Source organism: Pelophylax lessonae, assembly GCF_965119305.1.
Source record: "Pelophylax lessonae genome assembly, chromosome: 4".
NCBI classification, from domain to species: Eukaryota; Metazoa; Chordata; class Amphibia; order Anura; family Ranidae; genus Pelophylax; species Pelophylax lessonae.
Window position 1 is genome coordinate 39,579,718 of NC_138771.1, and position 14,027 is coordinate 39,593,744.

At 47.8% G+C, this 14,027-nt stretch overlaps 1 protein-coding gene across 1 annotated transcript in view; it reads left to right on the forward strand.

Moving 5' to 3' along the window:
* Nucleotides 1-160: 160 nt before the first annotated feature.
* Nucleotides 161-14,027, forward strand: part of FAM174B (family with sequence similarity 174 member B) — a gene marked incomplete at its 3' end in the record, with an annotated part of 78,671 nt that continues 64,804 nt past the window's right edge. Inside the window, exon 1 of the mRNA XM_082252660.1 lies at nt 161-450. Within this exon, the coding sequence (XP_082108786.1) occupies nt 170-450 (281 nt within the window). The 5' untranslated portion in view covers nt 161-169. The remainder of the gene's footprint in view (nt 451-14,027) is intronic.

The following is a 14,027-nucleotide window of genomic DNA, read 5'->3' on the forward strand; positions in this document are numbered from 1 at the left end:
ATGAAGTGTGGCCCTCAGGACATCCCCGGGACCCCTGAGTGTCAGTGGTTGGTGGTCCCCGGTTGCCGGGAGACGCTGAGCGACAGCCCCGCCCCCTCCATACACGGTGTGCAGAACTCTTCCGGGTTCCCATTTCCTGCACGGAGAGCGGACGGAGCGGAGGACTGTGATGATGACGGTCCCATGGCTGGCGGTGTTGCTGGGGGTTGCGATGTGCGGAGCTCTGGGCGGTTCGGTGTACCGGAGGGAACAGGACGGAGGAGGATCGGTACTGGCGGCCATCACCGGGAACAGCACCGCCGAGACCCCGGGGACACCGAGCAACGATACCGCCGGGGTGACCCGGGTCAGTTCTATCCGGGAATACATGCCGACCATCCGCAGTGTCTTCATCTTCGTCTGCGGCTTCAGCGCCCTCCTCATCGTCTGCCTGGTGGTGAAAATTATCCGGTAATACCCGCCGGGGGGAACCGGGGGGGACCGGGGAGAGGTGATGGGGGAAGCATGATGGGATGGGTAATGAAAGGCGGTGAATGATGACTGATTGGGGGAGAATGAAGGGTGATGAATGATCAGGGGGAGAATGAAGGATGATGAGGGGGGGGGGGGGAATGAAGATTGATGAGGGGGGAGAGAATGAAGAGTGATGAACGATCAGGGGGAGAATGAAGGGTGATGAATGATCAGGGGGAGAATGAAGGATGATGAGGGGGGAGAGAATGAAGAGTGATGAACGATCAGGGGGAGAATGAAGGGTGGTGGGGGGGGGAATGAAGGGTGATGAATGATCAGGGGGAGAATGAAGGATGATGAGGGGGGAGAGAATGAAGAGTGATGAATGATCAGGGAAAGAATGAAGGATGATGAGGGGGGGGAATGAAGATTGATGAGGGGGGAGAGAATGAAGAGTGATGAACGATCAGGGGGAGAATGAAGGGTGATGAATGATCAGGGGGAGAATGAAGGATGATGAGGGGGGAGAGAATGAAGAGTGATGAACGATCAGGGGGAGAATGAAGGGTGGTGGGGGGGGGAATGAAGGGTGATGAATGATCAGGGGGAGAATGAAGGATGATGAGGGGGGAGAGAATGAAGAGTGATGAATGATCAGGGGGAGAATGAAGGATGATGAGGGGGGAGAGAATGAAGAGTGATGAATGATCAGGGGGAGAATGAAGGATGATGAGGGGGGAGAGAATGAAGAGTGATGAACGATCAGGGGGAGAATGAAGGGTGGTGGGGGGGGGGAATGAAGGGTGATGAATGATCAGGGGGAGAATTAAGGATGATGAGGGGGGAGAGAATGAAGAGTGATGAATGATCAGGGGGAGAATGAAGGGTGATGAGCAGTTGGGGTAAAATGAACGGCTATGATTGATGGGTGATGGAGGGAGAATGAAGGGTGACGAATATTGGTGGTAGAATGATTGGTAATGGGGGAGAATGAAGGGTGAATAATGTTGGGGGGGCAATGATGGGGAGAGAATGAAGAGTAATGGGTGATGAATGATCAGGGAAAGAATGAAGGGTGATGGGGGGGGGGGAATGAAGGGTGATAAATGATCAGGGGGAGAATGAAGGGTGGTGGGGGGGGGAATGAAGGGTGATGAATGATCAGGGGGAGAATGAAGGATGATGAGGGGGGGGAATGAAGATTGATGAGGGGGGAGAGAATGAAGAGTGATGAACGATCAGGGGGAGAATGAAGGGTGATGAGGGGGGGGGAATGAAGATTGATGAGGGGGGAGAGAATGAAGATTGATGAGGGGGGAGAGAATGAAGAGTGATGAACGATCAGGGGGAGAATGAAGGATGATGAGGGGGGAGAGAATGAAGAGTGATGAACGATCAGGGGGAGAATGAAGGGTGGTGGGGGGGGGAATGAAGGGTGATGAATGATCAGGGGGAGAATGAAGGATGATGAGGGGGGAGAGAATGAAGAGTGATGAATGATCAGGGAAAGAATGAAGGATGATGAGGGGGGAGAGAATGAAGAGTGATGAACGATCAGGGGGAGAATGAAGGGTGATGAATGATCAGGGGGAGAATGAAGGATGATGAGGGGGGAGAGAATGAAGAGTGATGAATGATCAGGGGGAGAATGAAGGATGATGAGGGGGGAGAGAATGAAGAGTGATGAACGATCAGGGGGAGAATGAAGGGTGGTGGGGGGGGGAATGAAGGGTGATGAATGATCAGGGGGAGAATGAAGGATGATGAGGGGGGAGAGAATGAAGAGTGATGAATGATCAGGGGGAGAATGAAGGATGATGAGGGGGGGAGAGAATGAAGAGTGATGAATGATCAGGGGGAGAATGAAGGATGATGAGGGGGGAGAGAATGAAGAGTGATGAACGATCAGGGGGAGAATGAAGGGTGGTGGGGGGGGAATGAAGGGTGATGAATGATCAGGGGGAGAATTAAGGATGATGAGGGGGGAGAGAATGAAGAGTGATGAATGATCAGGGGGAGAATGAAGGGTGATGAATGATCAGGGGGAGAATGAAGGATGATGAGGGGGGAGAGAATGAAGGGTGATGAATGATAGGGGAGAGAACGATGAGTAAAGGGGAGGGGAATGAAGGGTGATGAATGATAGGGGAGAGAACGATGAGTAAAGGGGAGGGGAATGAAGGGTGATGAATGATAGGGGAGAGAATGATGAGTAAAGGGGAGGGGAATGAGGGGTGATGAATGATGGGGGGGGGGAGAGACTGTAGGATGATAGGTGAGAGTGAAGGGCGATGAGTGATGGGGGGAGAAAGCGAAGGGTGATGAATGATAGGGGGGTAGAATGACAAGTGATGAAGGGTGGTAAATAATTGGGGGTATAATGATGGGTGATAGGAGAAGAAAATGAAGAGTGATGAATGAGGGGGGGAGACTGAATGATGATTGGGGGTGGAATGAAGGGTGGTGAGTGATCGGGGTTAGAGTGATGATTCGGGGGGGGGGGGGGGGAAAGGGTGGTGAGTGATGATGGGGGGGGGGGAAGGGTGGTGAGTGATGATGGGGGGGGGAAGGGTGGTGAATGATGGGTGATGGTTGTGGGTGTCATTGGTCACTGATAACAATGTATCTATATATATATATTATATCTGTAGATCTCTATTTGTCCTGATTCTGTATTTCTATCACTCCTCCTCCTCTCTCCCTGGTATAATATGGAGAGTTTTGCTCCTCTTATATAGAAGTCGGTGTTTGTTTGTTGTTTATTGTTAGTTTTCTCCTGGTTTCTGTTGTGAAATGTTTGTGGTTCCCATAAGTGGAAGAACAAAGTTATGTGACATAAGAAATGTGATACCCAACCAGTCTGCTGCGTTCTATATGGAGGGGGGGGGGGGGGGGGAGTTTGTCTCCAGTGCTGGATATGGGGGGGTATAGTCTCCCCTGTGCTGTATATTTGGGGGGGGGGGGTTGTCTCCAGTGCTGTATATGGGGGGGGGGGGGGGTTTGTCTCCTGTGCTGTATATGGGGGAGGGGGGTATAGTCTCCTGTGCTGTATATAGGGGGGTATAGTCTCCTGTGCTGTATATAGGGGGGGGGGTATAGTCTCCTGTGTTGTATATGGGGGGGTGTAGTCTCCTGTGCTGTATATAGGGGGGGGGGGTATAGTCTCCTGTGTTATATACACAGGGCGGGAGGTATAGTCTCCTGTGTTGTATATGGGGGGGGGGGGTATAGTCTCCTGTGTTGTATATGGGGGGGGGGGGTATAGTCTCCTGTGTTATATACACGGGGCGGGAGGTATAGTCTCCTGTGCTGTATATAGGGGGGGTGTAGTCTCCTGTGCTGTATATAGGGGGGGGTATAGTCTCCTGTGCTGTATATAGGGGGGATATAGTCTCCTGTGCTGTATATAGGGGGGGTATAGTCCCCTGTGCTGTATATAGGAGGGGGGGTATAGTCTCCTGTGCTGTATATAGGAGGGGGGTATAGTCTCCTGTGCTGTATATGGGGGGGGGTAGTCTCCAGCTGTGCTGTATATAGGGGGGTAAAGTCTCCTGTTCTGTATATAGGGGGGTATAGTCTCCTGTGTTATATACGGGGGGTATAGTCTCCTGTGCTGTATATAGGGGGGGTGTAGTCTCCTGTGCTGTATATGGGGGGGGGGGGGGTAAAGTCTCCTGTGTTATATACACGGGGCGGGAGGTATAGTCTCCTGTGTTGTATATGGGGGGGGGTATAGTCTCCTGTGTTGTATATGGGGGGGTATAGTCTCCAGTGCTGTATATGGGGGGGGGGTATAGTCTCCTGTGCTGTATATGGGGGGGGGGGTATAGTCTCCTGTGCTGTATATGGGGGGGGTATAGTCTCCTGTGCTGTATATGGGGGGGTATAGTCTCCTGTGCTGTATATGGGGGGGGGTATTGTCTCCTGTGCTGTATATAGGGGGGTATAGTCTCCTGTGCTGTATATTGGGGGGGGGGTATAGTCTCCTGTGCTGTATATGGGGGGGTATAGTCTCCTGTGCTGTATATAGGGGGGGGTATAGTCTCCTGTGCTGTATATATGGGGGGGGTATAGTCTCCTGTGCTGTATATATGGGGGGGTATAGTCTCCTGTGCTGTATATATGGGGGGGGGGTATAGTCTCCTGTGCTGTATATAGGGGGGGGTATAGTCTCCTGTGCTGTATATAGGGGGGGGGGGTATAGTCTCCTGTGCTGTATATATGGGGGGGTATAGTCTCCTGTGCTGTATATGGGGGGGGGGTATAGTCTCCTGTGCTGTATATGGGGGGGTATAGTCTCCTGTGCTGTATATGGGGGGGGGGGGGTATAGTCTCCTGTGCTGTATATGGGGGGGGGTATAGTCTCCTGTGCTGTATATGGGGGGGGGGGTATAGTCTCCTGTGCTGTATATGGGGGGGGGGTATAGTCTCCTGTGCTGTATATGGGGGGGTATAGTCTCCTGTGCTGTATATGGGGGGGGGTATAGTCTCCTGTGCTGTATATGGGGGGGGGGTATAGTCTCCTGTGCTGTATATGGGGGGGGTATAGTCTCCTGTGCTGTATATGGGGGGGGGTATAGTCTCCTGTGCTGTACATATGGGGGGGGTATAGTCTCCTGTGCTGTACATATGGGGGGGGGGGGGTATAGTCTCCTGTGCTGTACATATGGGGGGGGGGTATAGTCTCCTGTGCTGTATATGGGGGGGGTATAGTCTCCTGTGCTGTACATATGGGGGGGTATAGTCTCCTGTGCTGTACATATGGGGGGGGGTATAGTCTCCTGTGCTGTACATATGGGGGGGGTATAGTCTCCTGTGCTGTACATATGGGGGGGGGTATAGTCTCCTGTGCTGTACATATGGGGGGGGGTATAGTCTCCTGTGCTGTACATATGGGGGGGGGGGTATAGTCTCCTGTGTTGTCTTGGTTGCAGTGTTCTGGTATCACCCTTTGTGTACATTTCATTCTCCTGGTGTTCTGTGATGTCCATTTGGTTCTCCTCCCGCGGCTCCATGTCTGATCTCTGATCTCAGACGAGTGACACCGATCATCTTCCTAACAATCTGTAATGGGGGGATTCTTCCCTCCGATCACATATATAAGCCTTCATCCCACTGCCCATCACACCAATGTTCTGTGACCAGTAAATACAGTAACTAATATCGGGGGGTCCCTGAGACTGGAAAGTTATTTTAGAGGGTTTCTCCATGTTAAAAAATAAAAGTATGAGAGCGTCTCCCTTCCACAATATTGGAGTCATGCAGGTCGGTGTTAGTTTGTAGGATGCTATGCAGAGTATTGCTCCATTATGGTTGTAGCGGGGAATGCCAGCAGATCGGGGGGGGGGGGGGGGGGTCATGCTCAGACGTGATTATGACTGTGCAGGTCAGTGATTTGCACCCTTAGATTGTATTGTGGTTTGTTGGTGACAGAAGTCAGTGATCTGTGGAATTCCATTTACAATACAAGTATTTCAGGATCCAACCCCCGGAGCCTCACCTGTGGCCCAGTGGGACTCGCTGTGCTGTGCAGCCCTCGGGACCTTTGCACACAGTGGTCTGCGGTTTCTTTTCCTTGGTACTTGCTAAGGACAGTGAAGCCCGTCCAGCCACGGTGTCTTTCTGCCCCCCATAGACTGTGACAGGGCAGGGATTGGAGCCCCCCATTCCCCCCCCCCCCATGTGCAAAGGAGCCTCGCTGCCATAATGTGTGAATGATCGGTTGTTGGAGGTCATGCAATGCAGCTTGGTATGCGTTATGGGGACTTGGGACTTCTGTTGAAGGTAATATTTCCAGGCCGTAGCATGTACCTGGGGTACCGGTCCTTGGGTGGAAGGGGTTAAAGCAGGATTATGGCTGCAGCTATGACCCCAGTATCCTTATAGCCAGCAATGGGCATTCATGTAAAAGTAATCTAAGCGGCTATACAGCCTCCTGATCACTTTTATAGGGCTCATTACTGTAGTAATGTCACTGGTCCCCCCAAAAGTGTCAAAAATGTCAGTTAGGGGTCCGATCTGTCCACGCAATGTCGTAGTCCCGCAAAAAAAATCGCAGATTGCCGCCATTACTAGTAAAAAAAATAAAATAAAAATGACATAAATCTTTCCCGTAGTTAGTAGACGCGATAACTTTTGCGCAAACTAATCAAAATATGCTTATTGCGATTTTCTTTTTACCAAAAATATGTAACAGAAAACAAATTTGGCCTAAAATGTTAAATTTAGATTTTTACATTTTTATTTTGGGAATGTTATAAAGCAGAATGTGAAAAACATTTTTTTTTTCAAAATTGTCGCTTTTTTTTTTGTTTATAGCGCAAAAAATAAAAATCGCAGAGGTGATCAAACACCACCAAAAGAAAGCTCTATTTGTGGGGAAAGAATTGACATTCATGTTATTTGGGTACAGCGTCGCACGACCACGCAATTGTCCCTTAAAATAAAGCAGTGCCGAATTGCAAAATAGCACCTGGTCAGGAAGGGGATAAAATCTTCCGAAAAATTGTTCGAAAATCTGTCATTTGATCCGATCGTTCGTTTTTCAACCAGTTAATGGGCACAAATAGAAAATCCTTTTTTAACTTTTCAGAGCCGAAAAATTTAAGGAACAGTTTGGAAAATTCTGCAGAATCCAGAAGTCCAGGTCCAGAAGTGGTTAAACGAAAATTGTTGTTTTTTTTTTTTCCTGTACAAGAAAAATGTTGGCGTTTGTCCCTTCGAAAATTTTTGTACGAAACTTCTGAATCGGCTGTAGAAAGTTGTGTACACACTATATGAACATTCTTTGGATGAAAATGTTTGTCTGATTTTATTTTATTTTTTTTTTTGTGTATACAAGCCTTTAGAGTTTGATGTACTGTAGGTGGTGACATCATTGGGTAATATCTCGTACGCACGATCAGATAATCGTATGACTTATCATTCGCATTTTGTTGCATGATACTAATATTGAATTCAACAATGCGTACTGAACGTATTATTTTTTTTTTTTTTTCGAACGATTCTGGAAAAGTTTCCTGGTTGCGTAGCTACGTATCGGATAGCGCAAAACAAAAACAATGGCAGTCAGGCTTTTTCAGGGCTATTGTGTTTCTGATCATGCGCGGTCTTTGTCTATTGATTTTTAGCGGACGCATACTATACTGATTAACCACTTAAGCCCCGGAAGATTTTACCCCCTTCCTGACCAGGGCCTATTTTGCGATTCGGCACTGTGATTTTAACAGACAATTGCGCCGTCCTGCAACGCTGTACCCAAATGAAATTGAGGTCCTTTTTTTTTCCCACAAACAGAGCTTTCTTTTGGTGGTATTTCATCACCTGTGCGATTTTTTTTTTTTTTTGATCATGCGCTGTAAACAAAAAAAAGAACGACAATTTTGCAAAAATATATTTTTCACATTTCTTTTATATGAAATTCCCCCCCAAAAAATGTAAAAATCTAAATTTTTGTTAACATTTTAGGCCAATTTGTTTTATGCTACATATGTTTGGTAAAAAAAAATGGCAAAAAGCGTATTTTGATTGGCTTGCGCAAAAGTTATTGCGTTTACTAACTAAGGGAAAGATTTTTGTCATTTTTATTGTTTTTTTTTTTTTTTTTTTTTTTTTGTTAATGAGCAATGTTGGCGATCTGCGTATTTTTTTTTTTTTTGCGTTACTGCGACATTGCAGCGGACAGATCGGACCCTTGACTGACATTTTTGACACTTTTGGGGTTATCAGTGACATTACTGCAGTAATCAGTGCTATACATATGCACTGTTACTGTAAAAATGACACTGGCAGGGAAGGGGTTAATTTTATTTGAGAAGGAGGGGTTAAGTGTGTCCCTAGGGGCGTGCTTCTAACTGTGATTGGATGTGGCTTGTGATGTAACAGCAGAGATCTACGGTTCTACATAGCAGGACCGTATGATCTCTGCTGTTACACAGGGGAGACTGACAGGCGGCTGTGCTTACATTAGCCGCCTGCCTTTCTCTCGGTGTAACCGACGATCGCGAGTGACCGACGGACATCGGGTCCGCCGCTCACACGTAGGGGGGGGGGGGGCCGTGAGCGCGCTTCTGGCGGCGCACGCTCGCTCCCTAGAGCCTCACAGGCTAGCGTCGCTTTGCCAGTGAGGGGCTGACTGCCGACGTAAATAGTCGTTAGGCAGTCGGCAAGTGGTTAAACGATTGTCGTTCGCTAGGCTATCGTGCAACAAACGCTTTTGTGTTTGTCCCTTCGGATTTTGTTGGATGAAATGTCGTATTCGGCTGAAAAGCTGCGTACTAATTATCAGATTATCGTGCGATCAATTCGAAAGCGATTTTTTTTTTTTTTTTTTCTATGATTATCTGATCCGTGTACGAGGCATTAGTCAGGAAGAGGATAACATCATCCGCAAAAAGATGATTGCTGATTTTTCCATGTATGTGAGAAATGTCAGAATTGCTGTGAGCAGTTGGTGGTTCATGGAAGGCGGTGATGGTGAATCCGGTAGTCATACTCTGTATAGATCTTTCCTTCCAGTATTGTCTCCCATCAGTATCAGTACTCAATGCACCCTGACACTCTCTAATTACAAGGTGTATATAATGCACAATCCCGTGTAACCAGTTAGAAGTCCTCTAGGTGCCCATACAGGTGTGAATTGTCTGCAGAAAAGACTTTTTAGTGCCAGTAATTGGCATTGTGTATGGGCTGGGCTGTCCCTGACTTTCTCACCATGTAATTATAGGGATGGGGAGGAAGAGGCGGTGGTTTGAGGGCAGGGAGTGCGCACACTTCCAGCAGATGATCCTTTCCCTGAGGGCATCTACCTGGCCTGCCCACGTCTATATAATCTGAACGTCACCGAGGGATTCGAGCTAAAAAATGTGATGCCCATCTTGCTGCCGAGTTTTTGTTGCAGATTTTTGCAGTATATTATTTTGATGCAAAGAATTTTTTTTAAGGCAGAACGTTTTTTTTTTATTTTTTTATTTTTTTTTTTGCTTCTTAATGAATTTTATGCATTAAGATAAAAAAAAACCCTTTGTGTGCAGCAGCCAAGGACGGTGCTAGATTATTTTGCGCCCTAGGCATGACCAGAAAATTGCAACCCCCCCCCCCCCAAAAAAAAAAAAAACTGTACACGTTGCCCCCCTTGCTGCACATAATGTCCCCCCCCCTGAGCCTACACCCCTTTAATGCTACACCCCTGTTCTGCACACGCTACACCCACCCCTCCTGAAAACACTACCCCCCTTCCTGCACACACTGTCCCCCTTTAATGCTACACCCGCCGTCCTGCACACAGTGCCCTCTTTTAATGCTACACCCCCCCCCCTTCCTGCACACAGTGCCCTCTTTTAATGCTACACCCCCCCCCCTTCCTGCACACTGTGCCCTCCTTTTAATGCTACACCCCGTCTTGAACACACTGCCCTCGTTTAATGCTATACCCCCTTCCTGCATACACTGCCCCCTTTAATGCTACACCCACCCTTCCTGCACACACTGCCCCCCTTTAATGCTACACCCCCCCCCCTTCCTGCACACACTGCCCTCTTTTAATGCCCCCTCCCCCCCCGTCCTGCACACAGTGCCCTCTTTTAATGCTACACCCCCATCTTGAACACACTGCCCTCATTTAATGCTACACCCCCTTCCTGCACACACTGCCCCCTTTAATGCTACACCCCCCCGTCCTGCACACAGTGCCCTCTTTTAATGCTACACCCCCGTCTTGAACACACTGCCCTCATTTAATGCTACACCCCCTTCCTGCACACACTGCCCCCTTTAATGCTACACCCCCCCGTCCTGCACACAGTGCCCTCTTTTAATGCTACACCCCCGTCTTGAACACACTGCCCTCATTTAATGCTACACCCCCTTCCTGCACACACTGCCCCCTTTAATGCTACACCCCCCCTTCCTGCATACACTGCCCCCTTTAATGCTACACTGCCCCCCCTTTAATGCTACACCCACCCTTCCTGCACACACTGCCCCCCTTTAATGCTACACCCCCCCCCTTCCTGCACACACTGCCCTCTTTTAATGCTACACCCCCCCCCCCGCCCTGCACACAGTGCCCTCTTTTAATGCTACACTCCCGTCTTGAACACACTGCCCTCGTTTAATGCTACACCCCCTTCCTGCACACACTGCCCCCTTTATTGCTACACTGCCCCCCTTTAATGCTACACCCACCCCTCCTGCACACGCTTCCCCCCTTTAACCCTACACCCCCCTTCCTGCACACACTGCCCTCCTTTAATGCTACACCCCCCTTCCTGCACACACTGCCCCCCTTTAATGCTACACCCCCCGTCCTGCACACACTGCCCTCTTTTAATGCTACACCCCCCATCTTGAACACACTGCCCCCCTTTAATGCTACACCCCCTTCCTGCACACACTGCCCCCCTTTAATGCTACACCCCCCTCCTGCACACACTGCCCTCTTTAATGCTACACACCCGTCCTGCGCACACTGCCCTTCTTTAATGCTACACCCCCCGTCCTGCACACACTGCCCCCCTTTAATGCTACACCCCCTTTCTGCTCACACTGCCCCCCTTTAATCCTACACCCTCCCTTCCTGCACACACTGCCCCCTTTAACCCTACACCCCCTTCCTTTACACACTGCTCCCATTTAACCCTACATCCCCTTTTTTATACATACTGCCCCCATTAACCCTAAACCCCCCCTTTGCACACACTGCCCCCCTTTAACCCTACACCCCTTTTAACTTTACACCCCCCTTCCTATACACACTGCTCCCATTTAACCCTACACCCCCCTTCCTATAAACACTGCCCCCCTTTAAACCTACACCCACCCCCTTCCTGTATACACCCCCTCTCTAGAGGTGACATCCACCGGGGATGAGGAGGTGACAGAAGAGGAATGTAGCACTGGCCATGGCTGCACCCTATGTGGCAGTGCGCCCCAGGCGGCTGCCTAGTTTGCCTAGTGGTAGCACCGGCCCTGACAGCAGCCCCCCTCATACTTACTTGAGCCCCATCTTTATCCACCGATGTTGCAGTGGTATCTCGCTATGTCTCTGTCTCGATGCTGCCCGGGATTCCCCTCCTCATTGGCTGAGACAGCAGTGCGGTGCGATTGGCTTCCACTATTGTCAATCAAATTCAGTCAGCCAATCAGAAGAGAGAGGGGTGTGTGGCCGGGTCATGGCTCCGTGTCTGAATGTACACAGGGAGCTGTGACTCAGCTCGGGTGCCTCCTAGCAAGCTGCTTACTGTGGGAGCACTCAACTGGAGGGAGGGGCCAGGAGAGCCGAAGAGGGACCCGAGAAGAGGAGGATCCGAGCTGCTCTGTGCAAACCAACTGCACAGAGGAGGGAAGTATAACATGTTTGTTATTTAAAAAAAGAAAAACGAGACTTTACAATCACTTTAAGCTGTATATAACCCCCCAAATTAAAGCCGTATTAAACCAAAAGCAAATATTTAATTTATTGCAGCTTGAAAAGGAGGTCCAGGCTCCATCAAAAAAAAAAAAAAAAGGAAACTAGCTGCTGACTTTTACTATTGGGATACTCACCTGTCCAGGAATCTAGCGGTGTCTTCACCCCAGCAGAGAGAACAGCTGTGGAAAAAAAAAAAAGCCTCCCGGCAAACGCCTATCAGCATAGGTCTCCCAGTAACTATAAACAAAATGATTACATTGTATCTTTTCCTTCCCTCTGCCAGGGAGAAAGGAAGTTTAACCTCTTAAAGACTAGACCTTTTTCTGACAATTGTTGCTTGCAAGTTAAAATCTGTTTTTTTTTATAGAAAAGTACTTAGAACCCCCAAATATTTTATATATTTTTTTTAGCAGAGACCCTACAGAATAAAATGTTGATTTTTGTAATATTTTACGTCACACTGTATTTGCGCAGCAGTGTTTCAAACGCAATTAATAGACTTTAATGAATAAAACAAAACGTAACAGTAAAGTTATCCCAATTTTTTTTTGTTACACAGAGAATCGTGAGAGAATCGTGATCTTTATTCCAAGCTAAAAAATCGTGATTCTCATTTTGGCCAGAATCATGCAGCTCTAATATATATATATATATATATATATATATATAATATCATTTTTTAGCAGAGACTCTAGAGAGTAAAATGGCGTTGTTGCAATCTTTTATGTCGCACTGTATTTGCGCAAAATACTTTCTACACTTTGAAGCTGCGTTCCACCCTAAAAATACCCCTAGGACAGTCAGGGCTAGTGCATTTAAGCAACGATAGCCTCTGAACTGTCCCCTGTTTCACTTACCTGTAAGAAGAAAAACTTACCCTGAAAATGTCTTGTCCAGCGCTGCCATCTCAGGTGTGGGAATTAAAAAAAAAAAAAATAACTGAACAGTTAAGTTAGCCCAAATTTTTTGTATAATGTAAAAGATGATGTTACGCCGAGAATCGTGATCTTTATTCTGAGCAAAAAGATTGTGATTCTCATTTTATCCAGAATCGCGCAGCTCTACTATATGGTGGTCCCTAAGTGGGTTTAATGACGTTTTTGTGAGTTTAGGTGTTTTTGATGTCTTCCTGCTGCGTCTGACTTACAGGATGGCGACGCTTCATCTTTTCTGAAACGAAAACACTTAAACTTTGGTTACCTTTCCGATCTCCCCTGTGCTGATGTGAATAATGCAGAGCTGTATCAATGCATCATGTGCTTGTAGGATGACAGCGATTGTTGAGGCGCTCTCTGAGACGCCCCAGGGCTCATTAAATATTGCCGGATTACTCGGTGCGGTTATGAATAGTAAACCGTCCTTTTATTTGTTATACCTTCAGAGTCTGGAATCAGAAACAGGATGTCCTTGTTTTAATTTATTCCCTACAGATGTTCTGCTTTTATTATATGCAGATCCAACGCCTTCCAGGTATTATTAAAGCTGACCGTGCATGATTTTTTATTTTTTTTGGGCTATTCAGGAAACCAGCTTAAAGTGACACTAAATCGAACCTGTCAAATAACCGTGAGCAAGCAGCTCTTTATCGCAGAAATGACATGCAATAACCCTGACCTGTCCTTCAGTCTTTTATCGAATTTACACTGAGCTGCACATTTCTTTTTTCTTAGTTTTTCTTCTTTTTTCATCTGGTGATCCGACCAGTAAGTTTGTTGTTTTTTCAAAAGCTCTCCAGCAGAAAGGATCACTAATGCCTCGTTGCCACTGAGCAGTTTGGTTCAGTACGGTACGCAATTTTTGCAGTTTCCTTTGTCAAAAGTTGTGAATGGTACCCTAATTCCTGTACCGTACCACTTTTTTGGGACCCTTTTCTTGGGGTACCAAGCACATTAGTACTGTGCCAACAGGGTGGAGCTACACTGTTGAGGTACTATTGAGCTGAGGTACTTTTGGCAGTGGAAACGCAAGCCTGATCAAGGTGTACCGTTCCGAACCGTACTGAACTGTACCAAACCAAACTACCAAACCGTACTGAACTGTACCCAACCGAACTACCAAACTGAACTGTACTGAACTGTACCCAACCGAACTACCGAACCGTACTGAACTGTACCAAACCGAACTACCGAACCGTACTGAACTGTACCAAACCGAACTACCAAAC